The 26423-nt window shown below is 45.8% G+C and overlaps 1 protein-coding gene across 2 annotated transcripts in view; it reads left to right on the top strand.

Annotated features, from left to right (window-relative positions):
* Positions 1-26423, top strand: part of gukh (NHS actin remodeling regulator GUK-holder) — a 38657-nt gene that overhangs the window by 9089 nt on the left and 3145 nt on the right. The window contains exons 2-5 of one of the 2 annotated variants that reach the window (XM_017141740.3): positions 15650-16017; positions 18564-18895; positions 20198-20473; positions 22974-25687. In XM_017141740.3, coding sequence (XP_016997229.2) covers positions 15650-16017; positions 18564-18895; positions 20198-20473; positions 22974-25687 — 3690 coding nt within the window. The remainder of the gene's footprint in view (positions 1-15649; positions 16018-18563; positions 18896-20197; positions 20474-22973; positions 25688-26423) is intronic. The other variant, XM_017141741.3, reaches the window with a different exon arrangement.

Below are 26423 nucleotides of genomic sequence, written 5' to 3' on the forward strand. Positions count from 1 at the left end.
CAGCAAGAACAACAATGAGCCCTTGGCTTTCGGGTCAAGAGCTGGCTTGGCTCTTTCCTAGATTATTTTCACTTTTTTTTCGGAATCCTAAACGGATAAAAATGAGATCTCAATTGAATTGCCCTAGAGGAATGTCTATTTTCTAGAGTACATTGACCCAAATTCAGTTTTGGGTTCAATGAAGTGAGGATATAGTGCTTTTTTTGGGAAAACTTGTTGCTTCTGCTGCTGCTTTCACTTGATTTGCATAAAGACAAGGGGCCGGCAACGGTAAAAATGATTTTCCATAAGCGAGGAAAACCTGAAACGGCGAGGAGAATCTGTGAGCTCTGTGGGGGAATGGAAGCTTGCGCAAGTCTCTTCCGAGAGCCTCTTATGCAGCCGCCCTGTAATGGCCAATTAAGCCGCGTCATGCCGTCAACCAGTCAGTCAACCCAAGTCGAACCCGTTGAGGCTGCATTTGATCGATTCGAGTGCGTGGGACCTGCCATCGCAGTCGCCTCCATTTTGAGTCCAGATGCCAAGTCATGGCTGCCCCATTTGGAGCCGGAATTCGGAGTTGAGAGTGGGAGGCCACGCACTGCAAGCTCCTAAAAAATAAAATAGAAAAGCTTAAAGCCGGGAAAAAGACTAACAGGCAGGTGGGCAGGTTTTTTGGGGCTTGCCGGTTTGGAAGTTGCTCAGGCATAAACACCATGCCCTGCGGATTAATTACGCACATGTGTGAGTGGTTGAGACCGCCTTAGGGCTATCATTTACGCTAAATGCACACTGAAAACTGTAATTAGATTGTCTATGCCCGTAAATCCAGCCTGGCACTTGAGATGAAACTCGGGCCACAGCAGCTGGAGGCTCTGCCATTAGGGGTTGCAGCCCCTGTGTGTCTAATTCAGGGCTGCTTTAATGCTCTTAAGCCGAAAACCAGATAGAGATACATACGGAGTTGTTCTAGCAGAGATACACATATACTTTAGTTTGACACGTGGGCTAGTTCGACAGATGTGAGCCGAGATCTCCCGGTTTGAGATAGGATAGGCTCGCAAATGGGCATATGTTGCGGTTTTTGAGCCACATTCCAGTTCAGTCGATTCAAGGTTTCACAAAGTTCAGGAAAACCAATCCCAAAGCGATTAAAACCAAAGCTGGCTGATTGAAATCTAGCAAGAGAGAGGGAGAGGCCAAGTACTGTGACTCTGACTGGAAATCTGAATCTGACTCCCAACGATGATGGCGTCGGCCACCAAAGATGCCGACGTTTAGATATTGGCTACATTGTGCGGCCATTGTATCTCACAGATACACACAGACAGCTCCACAACCGCAGAGATATGAAAAAAAAGCTCTGAAGTTGAAATCGTGTTTTTTTTCGGTTCGGGATGCCGGAGTTTTCGTTTTCGCCTTGACTTGTCTGCGGTGTAGGACCAGAAGTTCAGCACGAAATGCAATTACAATGCCCTGACATTAGGGCAAATCGAGAAGATACATGCCGCAGTTCGATGGAGTCGGCCAGATAGAGCTGGGTTGCTTAGCCTTTTTGGAGAACGAACGGCATGGCGAATGATTACAAAGCTGCCAAGCGGAAGAGACGTAAATTATGTTATAACCCACGACGGATGTGGCAGTGAAAGCCGGTCTTGAGCTGCCAGCTTCTTGTTTATTCGAGGGAGAAATACCTATATTTGGTATATATACAGATATCTGGAGTTGTGTACATTCAGTGAGGATTCTGATCGAAAGGGGATACTCGACATACAGTAACATCACAAGCTGTTGCTCTTTGTTTAGACAGTCAAATGCAGACCATCCATCAATTGGCTGAGGCTTTTGTTCCACAGCCGCACTTCAATGAGCCGTGAATGAGCCACGCATCCGGATTCAGAGTCGGAATCTCCTCGCCCATTAAATTCGCAGTGGGTCAAACAGTTAGGAACAGCTGTGTGGTTATGCCATTTTGGGTGGTTTACTGGAAGGGAGGCTGCAGCAGCCGGCACTCAAAGTGTCATCGAATGGATTCGCATCGGAAGGAAATGCCGCATAATTGTTTAACAATGCAACAGCCGAACACAATAATCAACTCGGGTATTCAATCCCTCCATATTCAACCCCTAGAGTATTTGCCCTAATTTCCTTTTTTTGTTAGCATTGAATATTGTTTAGCGTTTTTATGGGCCCCTGCCACTTGGCGCTTCCGGTGAGTGGCGCTAGTTGAAAGGAGAAAGAAACAAGCAGAACTGTCACAACCGGAAATGCAACCTGGCGTTTCGATTCGTTTCGATTTGAAATCGAAATCGGAGAGTGTGTGCACAATGCCATTCTAATGAGCAGTTAAGCCCCCCGTTTATGGCCTGGCATTAGGGGGCGGGGTCAGGCGAATGCGTGCGCTGCATTAATGAAGGCATAAAACGGTCGTTGGGCCGTCAGCTGAAATGAAACGAAATGAATTGCTGCTTAAGCAGTCCAAACACAGCAAATTGTGGCAATAAACGAACGCCAGAGATCAGCGAAAGTTCACGGCTTCAATTTTAATGAGCCCGCTGACCCATTTTTGCGACATGAGAAGGGGAGTTTGCATTGTTTTGCAATTGCCGTGGGTGAAATGTGGGGGAGAAGGGGGGATATCAAGAGGGCGAAGGGGACAGAGTTCAATAAACTTGCCGCATCAAAAGTGATACAGTGAAATCCCCACAGGCCGCGACAGCTGTTGTTGCGCTTCAGCGGCAATCTGCGAGGATTTAACACTCAGGGAAAAATCTTTAAAATATTTAAAATATTAACAAAAAATTTAAATGTGATTACAAAGAAATTCCTTAAAACAATATATTGAAAAATTTAACAAAAACCACCCTAAACTAATTATTATCTTTGATTGTTTAGTCAGAATTACTGGCTAAGTTTATGAATGAACATAATTGTTGCCCACAAAAATACAGGTTTAGTTTTCCATTCAATATTGTGATTTCCTGTTTAAATAATAGCCATAATCCCAGTGCTTAAAAAATCTTAGCACCCGAATTTATTGTCAATTCTAAATGCTTTGTTTTGGCTCAGTGTGATCCTCGCACACTTCCATTAAATCTGTGGGCTGCTGCGATCGCCCCCGTTCCGCCTGCTTGTTTGTCGCTTTTTTATGTGCGATACTAAATGCATTTCGGATCCACAATAAATAAATTCCCTGCGCTCAAAACATGTCAAGAGCAACGACACACAAGCTCCACCCAAAAAGCGAAATAAAGCATACATAGGTCGTTGGTCCTCCTCCCTTGGCGGCGTTTGAAAGTGTAAATGAATTTGTTCTTAATTATTATGAGACGCTGTTCGAGGCCCATTGGCAATTTGGAGATCGGCCAGAGGAGCAAAAGACGACCAAGATTCGGTGGCATTGATTTACGATTTACGAGAACCGAAATGGTGGGGAGCCAAAGGGTGAGCCGCCGTCTTCAAGATGCATGAATTGCTTTTTATGTGGCGGCAAAAATTGTTGGGAAACAGAGGAAAGCCGAGAGAGAGAGCCGAAACATACATATAACATGGTGGAAATTTGTTTCTTTAGTTATCTAACGCCCTGGGAAAATGTTTTCTTTGATGCCCCAGACACAATGGCAAATGATGGATTTGTTGAATTTCAACAGCAACGTGTGAACGAGAAATTCGAGATTTTGTGGGCTCAAAAAGACTGATGATTGCGCGCCCAGGGAATTACTAAAGAAATGCCCAGATTTGGAGCACTCCAATTTGGCTTAACTATACATAATTGGCATCAATTGACCAACTTAACGATTGCCTTAAAATAAGGTTAATCCCTGGTTATATCTAATGGTTTATTTTACGACTGGATTAATACGGAATCTCTTAATTTCATTAATTATCTCATCGTTTTAATTTCCATTTTCTTTTTGTGTTTTCTCTTCTCGGGAACAGCATCGAAATTTATGGTCCACTCTGCTGTTTATTTTATTACTAATAGATTCTTTATTTTATCTGCTGCATTTCTTTTCGATTTCCTTTTCTTTATTGGTTATTTTTCCAATCTCCACTGATTTATGCGCTCGAAAATTGATTTAGCATTAGTGGCGGTCGAGCGGTAAAGCCATTAAATGCGACATTAAGGGCCGGTTTCAAGTGTCCTTATCAGCAATAGTCCAGAAACTCCACACTCCCTTAGTATCCGTATCCTGTTGGAGTCAAAGTGGCGGAGAAGTCGTAAATTTGGAGGCAGTTCGCTGATATGACAAGTGACTGGAAATGTTTTATGGACATGTGTTGCCTAATTTATGTTTCAATAAGTGAGTCCACCCCACCCAAACAGCGATTCTCCACCTCCTTCCCCTCCGGGGGACATAAAAATGTCATAATATCCGATGAAAACGCAATGCAACAAATAATTAATTGAAATGAACAACTGGAAAAGGGGGGTGAGTGCATTGCAACTGTTTCTCTCCTCTTTTTATGGCGGAGAAAATTGAGGAAAATGTTCATTACCTCCCCATATATGAACTCATATGCTGGTAGTCATGTTTGGGCTAATAAATCAAAATTAATTTCTTCATTGGAAAGTTCTCTTTGGGGAGTTTGTTGACAGGCGGCCTTTGGAGAGCTTTGTCCCATTGATTCCATTTGCTTTGGCAATCCGCAATATATTTTCCAGATATTGTGTTGACAAACTCGCACTCACATGTGACCTTTCCGATAAGTCCGACTATGATGATGATAATAATGATGATGATGTTGCTGTGTGTGGTCTGGCTCTATCGGCACTTTGATCGGCATTTGATTTTGTCACCGTTACAGGTGATAATAAAACGCGAACAAATCATTCACAACACCAGCAACTGGTTTCAGCCGCGGATCGAGTTTTCTGAGCCACGTTTTTATGGCCAGCCATTTCCATAAACAACAGTAAACCGTGCCTAATGCAGTCATCAAACCGCCGTTCTTATCGCTCCCCAGCGAACGATATTTTAAAAGCCATTATAACATTTTCGGGTTAATTTCGAATTTTTCAATATTTTTATGTGAAAAAAGAGCGCTTCAGTAGAACTCGCTTTATCAGTTATGTCTGTCGTTTATTGTTTGTTTGTTTCCTGTCCGAAAACACTGGCAAGGGAAAATTGTCAAAGTGTTGACAACCGAGAGCGGCCCATCGAAACCTCAAAAAAGAAAAATAAAATTGAGAACGTATGCGCCGAAGTCAAAGATTATATACACAACAGAAAACAGATACAGATACTACAGATACTCGCCAGCAAGTTGGGGACAAATATTTGCGCTTGGCGCAGTCGAAATGTTTACAATTTATTTACAATTTCATTATTAACGCTGCGCTGTTTGCCTTTCCATTGGACGCGTTGTTTGCCGAAGACATTAACGACACCATCGTCGCATAATGAGGCAATAATTATGTTTGAGATAGCGCTGCGTCAAAGACAAAGGTTTGTCTTGGTCGTCCCATCCTCTTACCATCCCATTCCATCCACATATCTCATCTCTTCACCGGAGCTTGCCACAAGTTTGTGGTGTCTCAAGGACCCAGCACTCGTGTGGCAGTCAGACGTTGAAAGGAGTTGGAGCAGGAAGAGGAGGCTGGGACTGCCTGCAAGAGATTAGCGCTAAACGGGCTTCAGCACTCGTAGCTTTACACAGGAAAAATAGCGGATAGGGTTATTAAATCCTTTCTCACATAGAAAATTTCTATATCTTAACTTTTGAAATACCTTTATTAAGTGTCATCCCAAAAATTCTAATATTTTTGCCAATATTCCTTTATATTTAATCAAGAAATAGTAAGCAAAATATCCGAATTCATTTATTTTTGACAACCAAATCTGTTATTATCTTGAAAACGGTTTCCTTGACACATTGGATTAATTTGTTCAAAATATTCTATGGGTATTAGCGATATATTATCTTGACATGGGAGGGATTATAACCCTTTTGTGTTAATTTTTCCCTGTGTAGCCCTCGCGGCAGCCATCTCGTGCCCATCTCGGCTGTCAACGCACCTAAGCAGACACCTTAAATTGCAGATCTTTAGCACTTGATAATGCGCCTGGGGAATCCTAGCTGTATCTCTCGCTCCCCAATTCTGTTTCTATTTCCCTGTCTGCCGATTATCTCGAAATTGTCGTCTGCATTTAATGGCAAGCGATAAACATTTGCGTCATTTGGCCTGGCCTCTCCCGACCTGACTCGACTCATAGTTTTCCTATGCAAATCAGAGCCGCATTCGCATTACCGACATTCCCGACAAATTTTTGGGAAAGTTGACACAATTTGAACCCCAATCCCCCATCCCATCTCTTCCGCTCTGAAACAAATAGGCATCGTCGTCGGTGTTTGGGGCTAAAACCGTGAGCAGCGTTTTGCCTTTCACTTGGCCAGGCTCATAGCCCGGAGTCCCAAATGGCCAACACCTTGCCATCGCCAGCTAATCGCCGCCTGGCCATCTGCGGAGGAGTCCTCGGCCACAATCTTGACATTATTCTCCATGGCGTGGCGATGCGGAAAAACAACTTTCGCAAATTCTTTAAATTGAAATGGGTGTCGTGGGTGGGAAAAGAATGCAGACCATCGTACATCTAGTGGTTATTATTTAAAAATAAAAAACCTTGATCATTAGCTAGCCAGAGACCAATTTTTCACACAGTTTTAAGACCTCCGCTATCTGGCTTTCACTTTGTCCTTGTTCTGGTATTCTGGTATCTTTTATCCTCCCCCGAAGGCCCGTCGTCATCGACAGACTTTCTAATAAACAAATTGTCGTCGATGTCGCGCTTTGGTTTCCTCCGATACTCGGAGTTTAATTAACCGCAGCAGCTGCCAGTCGAGAGGAGCTGGTAAAAAATAAACTGGCACATTGCCGCTGGTAGAAAGGGAGGGGGTAACTAGATCCGATGCGGTTTCTCTGTTAGACGCTCGACTAACTTGGCTAACTTGGTCTGCGTTCCAGCGCTTTGTCACCTGAGAGGTTGTAGTCATTGGATCTGCCCCCGGGGATCCGAATCATATCTCCTCGCGGGCCGCAGAGTTCAGAAGTTCAGCCCGAGAGCATGGAAACTTTCTAAAAACAACGTTCGTGCAACAAGGCAGTTGACAGTGTGGCAATTTGTGCCTGCCCCTTTGCAGAGATACGGGAATGTTGCACTGGCAATCTGGCAATCTGTATGTGATGTTTGTCCCAGCAATTAGCAGGCTCACTGGCAGTGCAGTAGCCATGATTATCACCTACCTACCCACCGTCCCCCACTCTCGCTGCAAATGCAAATATTTACCCGAGGCCCTCAAGGGTTGACATGCAGGACCGTAAGGATGCGAAATGGAGTGTAATTCAATCGTCGGCAGGGCTTCTTCCCGGTTCGAGGGTCGAAACTCGGATCGTCTTGAGGAGGAAGAAGGGGTCGTCTTGGCGCAGGAAACCATAAAAATCAGCCATATGAGAAATGAATGATGAGTGAGTGAGTGAGTGAGTGAGGAATGGTATGGAATGCCTTGGGTTTCATTCACAGGAATGCCCGTTCCCAGGACACGACGAGGGTTGCCGAAGGACTCAGGACTCTTCTCGCTTCTTTGGTTCCTGTTCTTGTTTTTGTTTGCTACCTGCCTGGGAAATACTCGCCGGCACTTTTCAGCCGTTTGCGTTTTTAGGGGAATATTTCCTCCGCTTCTTCTGTTTCAGTTTTGTTTGTTTTTAGCTCTCAGCCCGACTTCCCTGCAGTCTCATTTTCCTTCCTCTTTTTTCTGCACCTTTGGCAGGCAGTTGAGTGTTGCCAAATGTTTGCAGCATTTCCTGTTGTCTCCTCGCAAAGTTTCGTCTTTTAACTTTTAGCACGTGTCAGTGGAGGGAAAAAAATGCACAAGTTCTCGAATGAAATAAAGTAAACCGTGAAACTGTGAAGTAGAAGAAGCCTTGCCTGAATTTAATACCCAATGGAGGGAGTTCCCCCCTTGGCGAAAGTCAGACTGGCTGGCACTCGCACACGCTTTTGGCCATGGCTAAAGCAGAGGCTAAAGTGTCCCTGTAGGCCCTCTTAGCCATTGTTCCTGGCTGGAACAACACGGAGTTGGAGTGAAAAATGTTAATGCAAAATGCATTACGCCGCCCGCTTGAACTCCGGGTGCCAGACACTCGACTGAGACTAAGGATCGGGAGTAGAGGAGCAGGAAAGGGGGATTCTAGGCCACTTCTGGCCAAGTGCTGGTGCATAATAGAGATTCCAGGACAGTCGCAGCAGGCTCATGTCACTCCGGCCAAGGATTTAATTAGTATTTATATCGCTGTAGAGCTCGCATAAATTCAGATGCAAATGCGAGTGCGAGTTGGTAACCTTATATCTTGACTTTGATTAGACTGTCGCATTCGGGCCAATTAGCAAACCGAGTTGTCTGGGGATTGGATTAGATACCAGGAAGTTGAGGTTTCTTTCCCCCCAAAATAAACAACGGCCAGAAGTGCTGAGCCAGCATTATGTGATGGTGATGGAATAGAGATGGCATGAATAATAAACTTTACATGGAAGCCATTAAAGCAACCAAGTGCATAAATGTCTGGGAAAGTGTTAATAACATAAACTGCCAGACACTTTGTTTAGAAGTAATCACTTTAGGTGGGTGAATACCAAGTACAGGAAGGGAGGCGTAGATAGGAAGTGGGTATATGGTTTTATGTTCTATCACTAATTACCTAGAGGTGCTAGGCGCTATGAATGGCTATGCTTAGGAAATTGAAGTCTATTTCTTTTATTCATGCTTCTATCATACATGCAATCAAGCTTGTAACTACTGTGGCCACTTCTTCAGTTTTTCAAGTCGCGGTTCAAGGTTGGCATCTACCAATATGTAAATACCGCCCCCTGCCCCTACGACGGACGGTTTCCAATGAATAGCAAATAAGAATCCATCCATCGGAGCGAGCATTCCGCACTGTTTGATACCTTCGTTACCCAGCAACATCATCTTACATACAGATGCCTCAACGGGGGGCACTTAGGAGCCCTCGACTTGAGTCTCGACTTGAGACTCTTTCCACGAAATGGCCAAACCCGTTTTGGGTCTCAGCCTCTCGGGTCCGGAGTGTCGTTCAATTGTATTCAATGCTAACTCAATTGCTCTGGCCCAGGGCTATATGGGCTATATGGTCGTAGCTTTGGCTTTGGCTGTCTAACCATTTCCATTTCGCCCTGGCAGGGGCAATTGAGGCGATGGGCACTCTCGAGTGGGAGGTGGGGGGTGGAAGGTAACACGGGGTGGGCAATTTGTTTTCCTAAGATCTGAGACAAAGGAGGAGGCGAGACAAAAAAGCAGAGACACAAAAAGAAAACGACTTACTTAGCATCTTGGCGATGGTTCATGGGAATATGGGAATGGGAAGCGAATAGGGATTGTGATAGGTATAGGGATAGGTCTAGGACCCAAGCCGGATGTGGCGCATCGCTCAATGGCTGCCTTTCACTTCCTCCCTATCTTTTTTTTTTTCCTATTTTTTCAAGTTCAAGTCAAACATTGGTTATAATCCCCGCGCGTCAGCTGCGCCACTTTTTTATGCTCGCACATCGCTTAATATTTGAATAAACCGCAGAAGGCAGCAGGCTCCGAGTATCCGAAATCTCCAAAAATAAAAAGGTGCCAAGGCAAATGAGCTGTTAAAAATAAAGGAAGCCGAAAGCCGGAAAATGTCGCCGCGTGGGAGAGTGAGATGGAAGGGAAATCCCAAATCCCCGCCAAAGTGGTTGCCACTCTTCTTTGCACACACACATCTGGGATTCCGAGGGAGCCGAGAACATTTTTGGGCATTCAATTTAATTTTAGACACAAAACCCAATAAAATTTCTGCTGCTTCTGCTGCTGCTGGGTGCATTTATTTTTGTTTTTCACCCCGCCGCTTAGAGGCACTTCCGCAGGGTTGGAGGAAAAGCGGTGGAAAGCCGGGGGAAAAGGCGCTCGATGAGGATGCAGCTCTTAATGATATCAGTCGCGCTGATCGCGGGCTCTTCCTCCTCACCGTTTTCCTCACTCTATTCGGCAGCCCGTAGCAGAATGGAATTTAAAGTAAACTTATCCCGCGGGTACTCGCTGAAAAACGCATGTCACTTAAATTTATTGACCGCAACAACAGCAACTGCAACTGGGGAAAACGAACAGCAGTGAGATGCATTTTTCATTCAATTTCAGCAGTCTACAGTCTGGTCTGTTGCATTTTATGTTCACCCCGGGGCTGTAAAATCGATTGATAGACACGGCTCATGATTGAAATCGAATGCCTGCGGGGGCGGCCCTCAAAAATGTTTAGCAGCAAATTTTACGTTTTCGTTTAATTACTTTACATGGCCGTAAAGTCATAAAGTCAGCACCGCCTGTTTTCCCCCTCCCTCCAGTCAGCCATTTCATTTCATAATTAAGCCCTGGCGGAAGTCAAGTCTTACTTAATCAACCTGAAAGCAAACCCGACTCGAAGCCTAATTAATTGGAGCGCAAAACGAGCCGAGGACTGAAAATAACGCTAAAATACGCTAATTGCTATCACGACAAGTGCTCGGGGTCAATAAATTTAAATAAAAGCCAAATTGTCAGGCCTTGCGATGGCCCAAAGAACTACGAACTTAATTAACAGCCGTCATTGATATGTTTTTGTGGGGGAGGGTGTAGCACAGTATCTAAAAATGAATCATCGAAAGTTGACTAATATGTTCCTACGAAATTGTGAAGGAAAAACTAAATCAATTATAAAATGGTATCAATTATGTACAGGCATAATCCTAAAGAAAATATCAAAAAAGTTTATAATTGAAGCATATTAATTACAGAAAGATGATGATTTTCTTTTTAAAATATTTTGAACACTTTATTTTTAAAAGACAGGTGATTTTAAAATCTCTGCTAAATCCCATCCTATGAGAACTATAGATTACTCATAAGCTGGAGATTACTTGTCCGCTCTTGTACCGCCGATAATTCCGTGAAACTATCTTTGATATGCCTGAACTCAGGACACGACAGCGTTTCGCATCACTTTAATCTTTAATCCCCTTTAAGCCCAATGAATCGTGCGTTATCTGTCATCGGGCGACCTAATGAAAAGAGTTCACCCTCGCACATAATTCAGATCATTAGTCCTGGCCCGGCTTACTCACTTTCTCCCAATTCCAGTCCCAATTTCAATCCCAATCCCGATTCCCAACCTCACCAACCACATTGACCTTTTATGGCCGTGGGCTTGGCAAATCAGAATCACGTGACTTGCCCACTTTTATTGGCAATGCGTTTTATAACTAAGTGGGAGTGCCGCCGGCCTGCTTTCCATTGATAGAGGATAGAGGACAGAGGTTTGCAGGCGGGCATAAATCAGTTTTAATAGTGCAGCTGGAAAAGTCAAGTCGCCGGCTGTGTGTCTTTGCCGAAAGGAAGCCAAGAAATGGGATACGCATATGGGACTTCGCAGTCCGTTTAATGAGATTTTTCAGTCGGGGAAGCAACGAGCGAAACCAATTTTATTTGCCATTTCTGTCAACATTTCGCTTTAGCCGTTGTTTTGTTTCGCTGTTTTTTTTTTGTCTGGCAACATTTTTACTGTCGCATTACGTGCAACATTTGCCCGTTGATTGCTTGGGGTAGCTGCCCCTCAAACCCTTGGGTATTGCATAAATTTGTCTAGCTGTTGTTGCCGCGCTCTCTACAATTTATGCGCTTGTGGCGCCCCAAAATGTGTCGGTTCGCCTGCCGAAAATTTGCTAAAATACAACCTAAAATAGCAAGCAACCCCAGCCGAGTAAATCCGAACGCAAAAACTTTTGGCCATAAAGCACATGTGACTACGACTACCACATCAGCATCCACACGCCATCTCTCGTTGGTCTCATTGCGTATGAGTTTGGATATGGATATGTGTTTTCCAAAATGTATTTGTTTATTTTGCAGTTTTTGTTCCCGGCTTTCAGCTTTCCACATCCTGACAAAATCTTTCCCCATAAATCATCCCAAAGCTGCCTGGTGAAAATCGTCGCTGATAAGCGTACTGTTTTTCCGGCCGCTTCGGGCTTAGCATTATAAAAAATGCATAGTGTTTTTTCTTGGCTCCTTTGATAAATTAACCACAAAGGTTATCATGAAAACTCACATTATGCATTATACTTGGTGTATAAAAGGGCCTGTTGGTGAAATGTTAAATTCAAGCTTAGTTTGATGGATGTATCCCATAATTTCTCAAGACCGTAATAATGATGTTATGAACTGAAAGAATATTTTAACATACATTTTTTACCCACTCAAAAGAGCATTCACTGTTCTCCAAGTGCAGTCCCCGTTTCATTTCTTTGACTTCCTTTTTTATACATAATTAATTTATCACTTGGCTTTCATTTTTATCGCATCGAATGTCACAGGACCTTCATTTCCCGTTGTACCCCCTGGAGACCAGACCCCAAAAGTGACCCGTAATTGCTTTAAATGCCATTACGACACTTACGCACTGAAAGTCGGGAGTTTGGAGCTTGGAGTATGGCTATCCATATCCATGGTCCGTGTCTGGCTGTCAGCCAGAATCGCAGGGCCAAGGGCACAGAGGCAGTCTGTCTTTAATTTCCCTTGCCGCTGGCTGCGCCTGCAATTGTTTTCGCTTTAAATAATTAAATTAAAGTGGGCAGTCAACTGATTGAAGGAGTCGCTGCCTCGTCTGCCACTCGTTGCAATTGTTTTCGGCTGGGGAAATGAGCTGAGCTTCTCAGCTGAGGAGCTGCAGAGCTGAGCAAAAAGCGAGGCCAACGACCTCTAACCTGGTGCAATCAGCGTAATTAAGGCAGCAACGGCAATCGCCGTGGATGGCTTATAAATCATTTATTGCCAAGACATTATCGCCATCGACGGCTGGTACACGTATTCGTAAAGTAGAGGTAGTATACCCACTCCGCCCCCTTAGAATAACTCGTTTTGCGCAAATTATGCTATGGAACGCGTTAGTCTATGACAGATTGTATCTGCTAGATACAGAATACACAGCATACAGAATGTAGCCGACGTGCCGGCGCAGCTTTTATGCTGCACGTACCGCTCCCCTCTCCTTTTATGCTCCCAGTTTGGTGTCAATTTATGGCCAGGCTAAATTCTGCAAATAAGAGTCAGCAGCACCGACTTTGGAGCAGCTGGTTCGTTCCTTCGTTTGGCCAACATCTTGTGCAAATCTCATTTATTTGCGGCTTTGCCTCAGTCACATACGAGTTGGAGTATCTGCCGCCACATAGCATTACTTACGTGTCAATGTGCCTGGGCCTTGGCAAATGCACTTTTGATATATTGGCTCCGGGCTTATTGGTTTTCCATCTGGCGCACATCATCGCGTCGGTTGGATTAAATTGCAGGCGGGAAAGGGGCACTTTGATTTGCGGCCTCCTATAAATTTCATCGCGTTTGACATGACAATCGAGGGATGTCAACAGAGGACAGGCGCCAACTTACAAACAGCATGGTAATCGGATAGCCTTATGTAGATGATCTCTTTGGGGTATGCAAAACGGTCTAACAAAGCTTGCATTTAGCTTAGAGATTTACATAATTCAGTGTTGTTTTAACAATAGAATAAAACTAAAATAGATCTCCAGATAACCTTATATTCATATTTTTAAAGAATATTCGTAATATAATCATTATAATTAAAAATCTCTTTTAAGATTCTAGGTCCTATAATTAAAAAATCTTTGAAGTTACTAAAAAATTCAAAACTATACAATATTCAAAGACATGTTTTTCGAACATAAATCTACAACACCACCTTTTAGAGTATCCCCTCTTCGAACTGCTCCAATTTGACCACAAATCACTTCAAACTTGTTTCACAATTGTCGTTGGATAACGGCTAAATCGCCATAAAAGTGTATAATAGCCATATAGAGGGCTCATGCCTTGTATTACCATGATTGTGGTTTTGGCCGGGCTATGATCTCCGGTCGTCCTGCCAGCGGGTAAATAGTTTAAGGCAATCTCCAGACGGGATTTGTGGCCATTCCCAGTGGGCAGAAGGCAGAAGGCAGATTGCTATCTTGAGTACATAAGCGCATGTGCAGAGACATTCCTGCACATGACTCATAAATAATGTGCAATGGCATGGCCATGGTCGTCACCCAGACGTGACGACGCCTCCGGTTCCCCCGACGCCCTTGGCCACGAAACCATATTTTGAGGAAAAATAATTTTTGCCAAGTTAATTTGCCATTTCCGGCGACGGCTGCTGTCAGCTTCCGTTTTGGCAGAAGAATCCCCCCTTTTTGCACCTGAGCATGCTTAATTGAATTTCGCATTTGGCCGAAATTAACAGGCAGTGCGGAGAAGTGTTTGTTTATTTCGAGTGGCTTTCAGTTCTGAGTTGGCAGGGGTCAGCAGTTGGGAGATTGCGATTTCTGGGATTCTGTGCGTGCCAATGTCTGCGCACTTGAAATGGCTAATGGGGAAAGGGAGAGACATTCTGTGCCAGACTCAGACTCCCGGCCATAGCCATGCGTCTTCCAGTGGCGCACTAACCGTCAAAATGCGGCCCCGTTGCCATAAAATTGCCTGAATTTAGCGCTAGGTTGCCGCCGTTTCTCTAGCCCATCTCCAGTTGGCAGTGGTCCAGCCTTCTCTGGGATTCTCCATCCTCCATCCCATCTTTTCCATCGCCCATGTCAAGTGTCTTTGCTCTGGGCTTGTTAATCTACGAGTGGCTTCTTCTGCTTCAGCTTCTGCTGCTGCTTCTGCTTCCTGGTAGCTGCTGCTCCCCGGGCTTTGTTTTCATTACCGACCAAGTCCACATGGCGGCGGCCTATTAAATGCAAAAAGTGCAGACAGCCAGAAAGACAAACGGTCGCCTGCTCCTCTCTTGTGGCCACCACAGTCATGAGAATTAAATATGCAAGTTGCCGGAGGAGCTCCGCGTCGTCCAGTTCGGTTCTCAATGGCATGTGGCTGGGTTATTAAAGTTAATTACAATTTTTCATGGCATACGATAATTCAGCATGCTTTTTTTATGCCGTGTCCTTGCTCTGTGGCCATTTTTCCACTCTATTAATTTTTCGTTGATTTATTTGCGGCATCGCGTTGCTGTTGCCTCCTTTGTTTACATTTACACCGACTTTACGGACTGCAAAATCAGAGGCAGAGTAGCGATCGCCATGTGGGCTAAATTGAATCCGAATCGATGGGATGAGATGGAATGGGCTTGGCCATTTTCATCGGGGGAAAAATCCACAGCAGTCACGCAGCTGGGCGGGCATGCTGTTTCTATTAGATTACATGAAAAGCTCTTTGATTATCTGCTGATGATAGTGATCGATGCTGGATTTAAATGGCCAGAGATGAAAGCCGCCTCTGATCTCGGCGTGGATTATTGAAAACAGATTACTGGCTCTAGAATATAGCTGTGAACTTAAAGTTAAATCGCTATTAAGATGAAAGAATTATGTACAAGAGTTCTATAAAGATAGCCATTGTAAGATTAAACCAAGATTAAAGAAAAATGTCTAAAAGAATTTTCTGACATGTTACTATCCACCGTTTCACACGACTTCCTTTCAAACAAATTCTGTTCTGTTTATTTATGACATTTAAATGTAGCATTATTAAGATTAATTGTTGTAAAGGATTGTAATATTTTTTATACAAATTCTAATTTACATTTCCCTTCAATTTCCAGCTGAAAGCGACCTGCTCACCTTTGCACAGCGCAAACAGCACTTCGAGACGGACAAGTCATTCCAGCAGGAGCTCTTCACCGGCGACTCGCGACCCCTGAGTGTCCGCCAGCTGTACACGGAGGCCGGGAAGGAGCTGCCGGTGGCCGCCGGAGCCACGGCGGTGGCCCTCGCCTCCCTGGCCCACTCCCAGTCGCTGATCCCCTCCCGCTCCATCTCCTTCAACGGCGAGGTGCTGTCCAGCGATCACGAAGTCCTGCCTCTCAATGGATCCGCCGGCGCGGAGGAGCAATTGCTGTGCGTGTCGGAGTTTGGCAATGCCAACCGCAAGCTGCGCACGCGCATCGATGCCGAGATCGAGATCCGTTTGGTGAGTTAACTGGTTCCTGGTAACTATGTAACTGGTAACCGTTAGAGGCCAGTTTCCTGGTTGCAGGTAGTTATGTAGGCTCCATGCATAAATAATACGTTTTTGGTTGAACGGAACGGCCGCCCAAAACGACGACGACCTCATGTGTGTGGTCTCCCCATTCACCATCTGGTTTAACTCCGAAGGCTTATGCCAAAACCCCCTTTCGCCGGCCAACTGTCGTCCAACACGATGCTCCACATCCCAATCATTGTCATCTCTTTGCTCTTTGGTGCTGATGATGATGACGATGCACAGGAACGAGCAAACATGGACCACACACATCCACATCCATCGCCTATCTGCAGCTTTGCTAATGGCCAACGAGGAGCAGCTCATGGCATGACTCCATCAGCGGCGCAGCAAATCATTTCGAGTTAGTTGATTCGTTTTAATTGCCCAACTGGCGTCCCACGCCATTGTGGCTTTGCAAACTATGAGGCAGTCGGTCTGCATTTGGGTTGAATAAATCCATTGAGTCTTGACAGTTTTATTAGGGCGTCTTAATTAGACAGTTCTGTTGGGTTTCTCTAAGAATACGTTATTAGTTTGGCAAACAATCTTTGGTCTTTCATAACTATAAGTGAGTTTATAGATTGAAGTAGTCTCATAGCCATGCTGATCCTAGATTTCGAAATAACCCTTAAATCCAAGGCAGTACTTTTATATTGTCTCTTAAACTTAATCAGCCATTTAATTTTATTTTTCCCCACCAAGCGTTTAGAGCCGTTTAAATTGAAAAGAAGATTTAAGTATTACTTGGTGGAAAAACAGAGACTTTTTCTCATTTATTTGGCCTAGCACGTCGCAAATTCTTTGAGCTGATATCAGAAAATTGCAGTTAATTTGAGCTAACGCGCTCCGCAGTCATCCCATTTGGTCGCCATCGTAGCCATCTCCTTGCTTTTGGCCTTTGTCTTTGTCGTCGCCGTCGTCTCTTGTTTATCTTTTAGCCGGGCCATTAGATAAGCTGTGCAAAGACAAACAGCCAATGGCCAATATCCGCAGACGGGGATGCCAATGGCAACGAACAGCAAATCCAGTAACTACAGCAGCAAAATCGCCGAGACGACGACAACAACTGGGAACTGGGAACTGGGATCCCTGTTCAATAGGTTGCCAAACTTGTTTTGGCAAAAACAGCGCCGGTTGTCAATCGCAGTCGACTGTCGCCAACTCTCCTCCTGTTTTTTTCCTGCCTTGCCCCCTTTAGCTCCATTCTGTCGACTGCTTCTTAATAAAATGACTTTTAATCCTTTTCGCATTGCGTTTGACGTTAGTTGGCCTCAGTCTTCCACTCCGATGCACCTCGAAAAAAAGGTCCCAAAGAGGTTCCACTGAGAGATACCCTAAGAAATCCAGACAGGAGACGAAACAGGCTGGCCATTAGCGCTCTGCGGTTTATTGGTTACGGCAGCCAGTATCTCCAAGATGGCCCATTTGGGTGGCTGTCGTTGTTGTTGCCGTTGTGCCGTCTTGACGGCACTTAAATTGCATTATTATATACGGCTCGACATTTATGTGCAAATATTTTATCGTTAAAAGTTGGCCACATTTGCTCCGCTTCATCCATTGAGGGAAATGCCGCAGAATTTGGAAGAAAGGAGAAAGAGCCGAAAAGCCAGACTCATTGTCGGATTTACAGGCATTTCTTTATGGTCCGAACAGCCTCACTTTGGCCGTTTGGAAATCTAGCTCAAGTGTCTTTTTATGTAGATTTTCCATGTGGTGTGGGTGGGTGTTTCGTTGTTCCGGGGGTTGGAAAACTGCTGAGTTGGAGGCACAATGTAAGGCCCCCCATTCCCCAGTTATATTTCAATTGTTACAATTGATTCCGAGCAGTCGAATCGAAAATCAAATGAAACGATTGCGCTTTTTTCTTTATACGCGTAATTCACTTAAGACCAGCAGACAATTCGAAACTGGGGATTGTTTGTCCAAAGCACAGAGAAAAACAACCATTATAAATTGCCCTCCAATTTATTTATTTTCCCATTGATTTGTTTGTGAAATAAAATGTATTTTTAAAGGACAATTTAGAGAGTTAGAGGGAAGAAAGGGTTTTAAAATTGGGGATTTTTTTATGTGTATAATAGAAAACTGGAAAATAGCTGGGCGTCGATTTAAAACCACTTCCCCGAAAGTTCTGCGCTGTTCCCCTTTATTGTTTTTAATTAGGCTGATTGATTTTCGGTTTCGTAACGAACTGTAGGACGCGTGTAACATTTTTGGGAGATTTAAAAATCGCGTGACTTGTCCCAATTTGCGGAAAGCATAGAGAATGTTTGCGCAAACACGGCACAAAGTGGCAGCGTGCATTTCTCATAAAGGGATATTCGTGACAGGCTCTCCTGTGCGGCTAATTAAGGACCTGTCCGCCGGAACATGAAGGCTACACACACATACATACGTGGGACATAAAACAATATTTTTGCATGCCAAATGCTTAATTAAGGCGATGTTTTAACTCTTTTTTCCTGTTTATGTTTTTTTTTCTCACATTTCAGCCCGCTGCCATCGAGGATCTGCGGAAGTGGACATCCAGCGAGGCGCTGGGTGATGTCACCGTCACGCCGGATTGCATGCATCACGTGGACACCTCGGTGAGCACCTCGCTGGTCATCGGCGAGAACGGCATCCTGACCCCGGCCCTGTCTCCGTCCGTCCTCTCCGCCGATGCCGTCGACGCCCTCTACGCCCAGAACCTGAGCCAGGCGGCGGACAGCTCCCGGCACAACCACCACACGCAGGCCCTCATCCCGAACGATATCAATAAAGATGTGCCTTTGAACCATCGCTTGCCTTCCCCCGAGGAACAAACCAAACAGATTGCCTTAAAGTGAGTATTTCTAAATGGTTTCAATTAGAATTAGAACAACTTTTCTTAATATAATCTAGTTTGCTGTTATAAAAAATCTGAGAAAAAGTTTTTCCTTTAAAAATGTTTTAATTATTCAGTAATATTTTTACAATTTATTCTTTAAAATCCCCAAAAAGTGTAAACTTATTTATGATACGTTAAATCCCTAATTTTCAATCTCCTCTACTGTACTTAAAATAGTTTTAGAACAACTGTGCTAGGCTTACAGTTTTACACCCACTGTACCTTGCCTGGCTTTTTTCTCTCATTTTTAACACGATTTTAATGCGTTTTTTATGCAAATTTCGCGGCAACTATTGTTTGTTTTCTGTTTCATGACGCACAAAAAAGAATAGCTATTAAAAGCGTTGTTTGTTTCTGTCCAACATTTTTTCAACGTTCGATTGTCTGCGCTCGGAGCACGAGATGTTTGCTCAGCGAGCGCATCGGGCGCAAAATAAAAAATGCTTAAATAAATTAATTCAATTACGTATGAATATTTACAATGCGGCCACACAATTATGCAAGTGTCGCCGACCCCGCTTCCTCGCCCTGCCAATCCAATCCATTGGCCCATGGACACCACGCCCCGTCGTCTCTCCGATTCCGATATCCATTCGTATCCGTATCCACATAACAGCCATGGCTCATTTGCTCGGCTTTTTAAACTCCGAAATGGAGCAGCCACAGACGAGCCGTATTCACGCTCCACCGATTTGGAGCACGAAAAATGTGGTTGGCTGGCTGGTATTAAAGCGTAAACAAATTGTTGTTTGGATAACCACAAAAGTGCACTCCAAACTGCGCGAGGTTCCCCTTTCCACTCCCCCATCAGATCGATCAGTACTACACATCTGCAGGCACTTGGAAAAATATTTGCGTTTCATAACTTTAATTTTGGGAATATTATTTAATATTTTCACAATTTGAGATGTTATTTTATGGTGATGTAACTCTATTGAATATCATTTGCGTTGCAACTGAAAGATACATTTTCATGCATGATTAATGTCTTCTATTATTACCCTATCAATAAACAATAAACTTTAGTAATTTTTGTGTGGAAAATTATAACTACAAAGTATACGAACAGCTAAAATTAATTATCTTCAAACCAATATAACTCGATCTCTCTTGGTAGCAAAGGGATAGAAGTTCCACTGTGTGTAGTCTATTTAGGTCAGATCTTACCCAATAATCTCCTCTTTATACCCCTTTTCAAAGCATGATTAATTGTCTTACTAAACGATCTCTGTTTCTGAATTCTCCCGCCCTCGATAGATACCCCGCCGAAGTGATTTCGGTGAACACCAGCGGGAAGCACTTCCAGCGGATGTGTGCGGCGCGAAAGTCCACCAGCGGAGGATATGCGGCTGGAACCCCGGCAGGATCCTCGAGCAGCACATCGCCGAAGAACGCGGGTCCGGCGGAGGGCAACAACCTGGACGACAATGTGCAGACAGTCAGCCGAAGGTCGAGATCGCGGAAGGTGCGCGGCAAGCGGCGGAACACGATAGCCGGAATCGACCAGAAGGAGATCCAGGATGCGGCCAATGGGTATGTAACCGAAGCTATCTATCTGTCCATATATGTGATCCTATATAGAGGGGACACCTATTACTTCCCACTTTCCCACCTTCGTTCGCCTCTCGAACAACTGTACATAAGCCATACTAAACCTCGTATAAAACATGTGTACATACTCTATAAATCCTGGAAGAGATCCTTTAAGATCCTCCCCCCATTTACCCCGTATTATCCTATCCGACTTATTCTCAATTGCATTTTCCTATGAGATTATTGTGATCATCAGCCCAGTTAGCTGAACGATTTGTTATGCTGTTTAGTTTTCTTCGTTTGCCTAATTTCGTGTATTTTAATTGCGCCTTTTATTGTTTAAACAAATGCCTGGCCGACTGTACAAATCGGAGTTTTGCGCCATTAACTATTAGCGTATACATATATTGTTTGCCCAATTAGCAGCACAAATTGCATGCCACCAACCAACTGAATGTCTCTAAATTACAATAAAAACTAAAATTGAATGTTGTACAAAGAAAATTGTAAATAAATTGTGTTATTAGCTATACGTAATTAGAAACTCTAGCCAAAGAAAAATTCAAATTTCAGCCGCCTTTTGCTTGCGAAATTGAAACTAAAGCCGTTTTGGATGATTTTCAAAAGCGAATTTTGCGAAACAGCCTAACAAATTAAACGATTTTCAGCAGCCGCAAAATAATGAAAAATCTTAATACCATAACACACACACACACACGAAACACTCAGTCATACACCTCATGATCCATCCGAGACACCCACCCTTTCGCCGCCCCCGCATTGTTATCCTGGTCGCGAACCACCCACGCAGCTCGGCAACATTTGTTGCCAGCAACATTCGGCCGGAGGTTGTTGGCCAAGTCTGTCAGTTAAGTCAGTTCAGTTCAGTTCAGTTCAGGCGGCCCACTCTCGGCCTTTTCTGGTGCATCATCAGCATAAATCATGCGAGAGAGGGGCTGGCTATGTAGGATTTGCCTCTGCCTTTGCCTCTGCCAAAACCCAAAGGCAACACGAGCCCCACAGAAACAACAGAAAAAATAGTACCCAAAAGCAAGACCAACATTTGCCGCATTCGAGATGTTTTTTACTTGGACTCACTGCTTTTCCTGTGCTTTTCAAATGGCACACACGACGCCTTTTGCTAAAAGTTTCATAAATCTTATTTTGTTTTGTTGGCCCGACTTTCGGTTGGCGTCTGCCCACCACCAACAACAAGACTCCAACTTCAACTCCAACTCAGTCCCGAACTCGGCGACGGCGTCATTCCATTTGACTGCGTTCTACATATTCTACTACTTATATAGAGTGTGTGCAACTTGAGACCCCAACTCAGAAAACACATACATATATACGTACATACGTGTGCCCCATTATGTCAATGCTGTTCGATATCTGTGCGATCAGCAGTCGAAAATGCGGAGCACAGCGAAAACTTTGAGCCCGAGACAGTGGCTGTCAAACTGTAAGTGCATTTCGTGATTGTTTGCTTGTGAACAAACACAGAGAGAAATATAGTAGTTTTTTATGGGAAAATTCTCAAAAATAACTGCGAAATTTATTTCTCATCTTAAGTAGTTTTTTCTATCGGCAAATCTCATTCTAAGTTAAATATAAAATGAACATTAGTGCACAATAAATTTAATTTTCGTCAAGATTGACTTGATACTGTTAAACGGGTTTACTTATTAATGTTTAAGCAAACAAAACTTTTTTATAAAAACTAAAATTTTTCATGGGATTATTTTTCCAAGAAATCTAAATCCTGTTTCTTTCTGTTCTTTACTGAGATGCAGTGGAAATGTTTTAGCAATGACTGCACTTTGCGACCACCCCACCAGAAATCTCAAAAATCCCCCTGATTCAAGTTGTTTGCTGGCCCAGAATCGAAATGAGTCGTCTTCTTATCGCCAATATTGTGCCTCTTCACCTCCCAAACGATCCCAGCATGCCACACAGTTTTGTGGGGGAAGAATGTTGGAAGAGAATTTACCCACTCGAAAACTTAGATGTTGTAATCGCCTTTAATAGTCCCACTGAACTGAGCAGCCGAGTGGGGAAAATGAAAAATTTAAATGTATTTGGGAAAATTAAACTTTGAACTGCGCCATTAATTAATTTTCAGCCCGTTCTTGTTGTTGTTCTTGTTGTTTTTTCCCCCCAGGCACGTTGTGTATTTTGCATCTGTGTGTGCGTGCGTGAAATTAACCAGAAACATAAATTAAAAGCCAAATCAAAGTCAAAATGAAAATCATGTCTGAAAATTGCTCACAATAATAATCCCATGAGGAAGGCAAATACATCTACTGTACTACTCATACTCTCTCTCTGTCTCTATCACTTCACCCACTCCACCCCCTCTTCATCATGCCCACATGTCCATCCATCATTACCAAAAATGCTAACCGAATACCAAACATATTTTCTCTTTTATGTTCTCTCCTAAACACCAAATATTTTGCACACAAAAAAAAAACCACATATAATTCCACCATGTAAACAGCAATGGGGAGTCGAAGAATGCCTCGAATGCCACCTCTCCAGTGGCCCACCAGCCAGCTCATAACCAGGCGGAGTCCTCCTCCTCCTCGGAAGCCAAGAAGTCCAAGAAGTTCGGACGCAGCAAGTCGAGTGACATCTTAAAAAAGGAATCTGCTGCCTTGCCCTACGACAAGGGCAAGAGCACTTTGACCCGGCTGAACTCCCTGAAGCAGTGGGGTCGCAACCGCTTCAAGTTCATGCAGCGCACCGGCGAACTGGGCGACCAGTTGGACACCAGTGGCTGCAGCTCCCAGAACAGCTCGGCGGCCGAGAAGGCGGACGGCCATCATGGATCGCCGGCGGGCGAGAGCAGCAAGGATCAGCGGGACATCGACGACGAGTGCGTGGTGCATCATCTGGTGGCCCAGAAGAGTGAATCTCGGTTTTCGCACGAACGAAAGCCCTCGTATTCCTCCTCGGAGAAGAGCATGAGTGTGTCCAGCACGGGCCAGCTGAGGGGCAGACTCCAACTGACCTCCGGCTCCGGTTCCACTGTACCGCTGGCAGTGAAGATGCGGGAAACAGCCACCCTGAACCGCCAGCGACGGAACGGTCTGCATGCTCTGGCTGGCAAGGAGGAGCAGCCGCATTCCTCGAGCGGCAACTGGAGTGCCAGCTCGGAATCGGGACGCGCCTCCATTGGCAGCGAGATCACCATGCAGCCCAAGTCGAGTGCCTCGAGCACCTCGCTGAATGTGTCCAGTTTCCAGGCCGGCGGCGGCGGCGGAGGAGGAGGAGGTGTGGGCAGTGGACCGCCCTCGTCCATGCTGAGCAGGCGGCGCTTCCTGAACACCTCGGCCTCCAGCAGCGTGACCAGCGAGGGCACTGCCACGCCGGAGCTCCAAGCGGAGGCCGGAGCCTATCCAGGTCACCTGGACGATGAGACCAGTTCAGCCTACAGCTGCGACACCGAGGGCTACTACACCTCCTTCCACATGGACAGCGGATTGCGAACGCTCAAGGAGGAGGAGCCCTCGCCCATGCCGGGCACTCCTCTCCAGACGAGCCTGCACACGAGCAGCTACTCCTTTGGCAGCCAGTCCAACCAGACGGTGCTCAATGCGGAGAGCGAGTACGAGCTGTTTGGCAGGGGATCCACCTCCACGACTACCAGTTCCGCGGGCACCGTCTGCACTGCCCTGCTGAGTGGAGCCGCCTCTGGGCCGGATGTGCCCGAGCGGAGCAGCTCGCTGGGCAAGCACAGTGGGCAGAGCAGGAGCCAGAGCACCAGTGCCAGCAGCAGCACGCTGGAGAGGAGCTACAGCAGTAGCACCATCGGGAGTACTTTGGAGAGAACGGGCACCATCAAGAGGAATGTTAAAATGTCACCAACTAAAGGATCTGGAGGAGATCTGCTGGAAAAGGAGGGCCAGGATCAGCAGCAGCAGCTGGAGTTCTCGGAGAGCTCCGACCTGGAGGGTGTGGAGCGCATAGAGCGGATCAAGCAGAAGACGGCCATTAGTTCCAAAAGGATACCCTCCATGTGCATCATTACGCCCACCACCAGTGACGATGATGAGAATCAGACCACTGATCTGAATCGCACCCTTACTATAGAGGTGGAGGAGCAGGAGGATGATGAGGAGCCGGAGCAGAAGACGCCCACGAACAGCAAGGACCACAACCTGAACGAGCTTAAGCAGACGCCCACGAAGGCGCTAAGCGGGATGTTTGAGAAGCTAAGGGTGAAACTGGTTCCGGGCAAAAGCTCCCCGGCGAAGAACCAGAACCAAATCCAAGCGAAGCCCGCCAACGCGAGTGCCGTGAATGATGACGAGCTTTACGATTTGGCCGGCGAGTACGTCACCATAGCGGATATCAGCAACAACAATAACAACAAGCACAACAAGCCGAGCATGGGCATGGGTATCTACTATTCCAATGACATAGTTTCCAAGAGGGTTGAACCCTCATCGGAGTACGTTTCTCTGAACGAGCTGCCTCATCACTTGCGTCGGCATGCGGTCTCCTCGCGAGTTGTTCCTTCTGTTCAGGCGGAGAGCGAGTCCTGCGCACAACAACAGCTGCCCGCTGAGCCGGCAGCTGCTACTGCTGCATCCCAACCACCCCTTCAAAAATGCCAGGGTGAGGGGGTGCCCATGTACGCGGAAATCGGCGAACTGAGCGAAGAGAAGCCGCTCGCATCGGCGAGCCATCGGCTGAATCGACTGCGTCCGAATGCCGAGGGGAAACTGGTCTACGACTCCGACAGTCTGAAGCGGCGCAAGGGTGCACACACCACCTTCGCACCTGGGCCGTACGTGAAGGAAACCGAAAGTGCGCTCCACAGTGCAGAAAGTGCAGCGGCGGCAGCAGCATCAGCGGAGGTTATCACGGGATCAACAGGAGCAGCAGGAGTCACCACCAAGAGCGCCAAGCTTCTACTGCTCAGCGGAGGCGGACTAATTGCTGGCAATCGCAAGGTGGCCAATGTGAGGCCCATTGTGGCCAAATCCCCACTCAGCAGGAACACCAACGGAATGGCCACCTACCAGGCCAGCAGCTATCAGGAGCAGAAGCAACTCCTGGCCAACCGAACGAATCCCTTCTACGAAACCATAGCCACACCAGTGGCCAATTTGATGATGCCCTCTCCCTCGGGAAAATCCAATTCCTCAACGGGCTCCACAGCCACCAGTTCCTCCTCATCGGCATCGGGTCACTCCGGTGAAGAAGGTAAGCCAGAGCAGCTCCCGTCAGGCGTCAGCACACCTCCAATTGTATCCGTATCCCTATCCGCATCCGCATCCTGTATCCCTGTAAATAACACCGCCACCACTGAAACGTCTGCCAAGAGCACCCTTAATCAGCACAGCACAGCCAGCAAGTCAGTGGGTAGCATATCAAGTGTGAGGGATCAGAATCAGAATCAAAATCAGCCCCATCAGCATCCCCCACAGAACCCCAAAGATGGCGAGTCGAAAGTGAGGGTTGTTGAAATGGAAACTAACCCCCAGGGGCCACCCCTGCCGCCGAGGGCGAAAGTAAGAAGCGCCAAGCCCCCGACCCCCCTATCGATTGACCCAATTGCGCTGCACTTTGCCAGCAGTAATCCCGGCCAGCCGCGCTCCACCGCCCTCAAGCGAAACAACAGCTACCGGCTGGCCAACGATGAGCTCAAGCTGGAGATGAACAAGGAGAATCATCAGCAGCTCTCGGTGTCCTTCGGCTGCGAGAGAGCACCTAGTTCGGGTGCAATGCCCCTAAACGCAACAAGTTCCCTCCGGCTGCGCAACCTGGGCAACCACCTGCCCCCCATCCAAAACAGCCACTCACCTGGCGGGGAGCGGCGGATAGCCAAGTCCTTTGAGCGCCTGGTCGATGAGTTTTCGCTGTCGCTAACCACTGGCGATGATTCCTCGTATCTGAAGAACAAGTCGCTCGAGAACTTTGATGACTCACCCGCCCTGTT

Source organism: Drosophila takahashii, chromosome 3R (genome assembly GCF_030179915.1).
Source record: "Drosophila takahashii strain IR98-3 E-12201 chromosome 3R, DtakHiC1v2, whole genome shotgun sequence".
In the NCBI taxonomy this organism is placed as follows: Eukaryota; Metazoa; Arthropoda; class Insecta; order Diptera; family Drosophilidae; genus Drosophila; species Drosophila takahashii.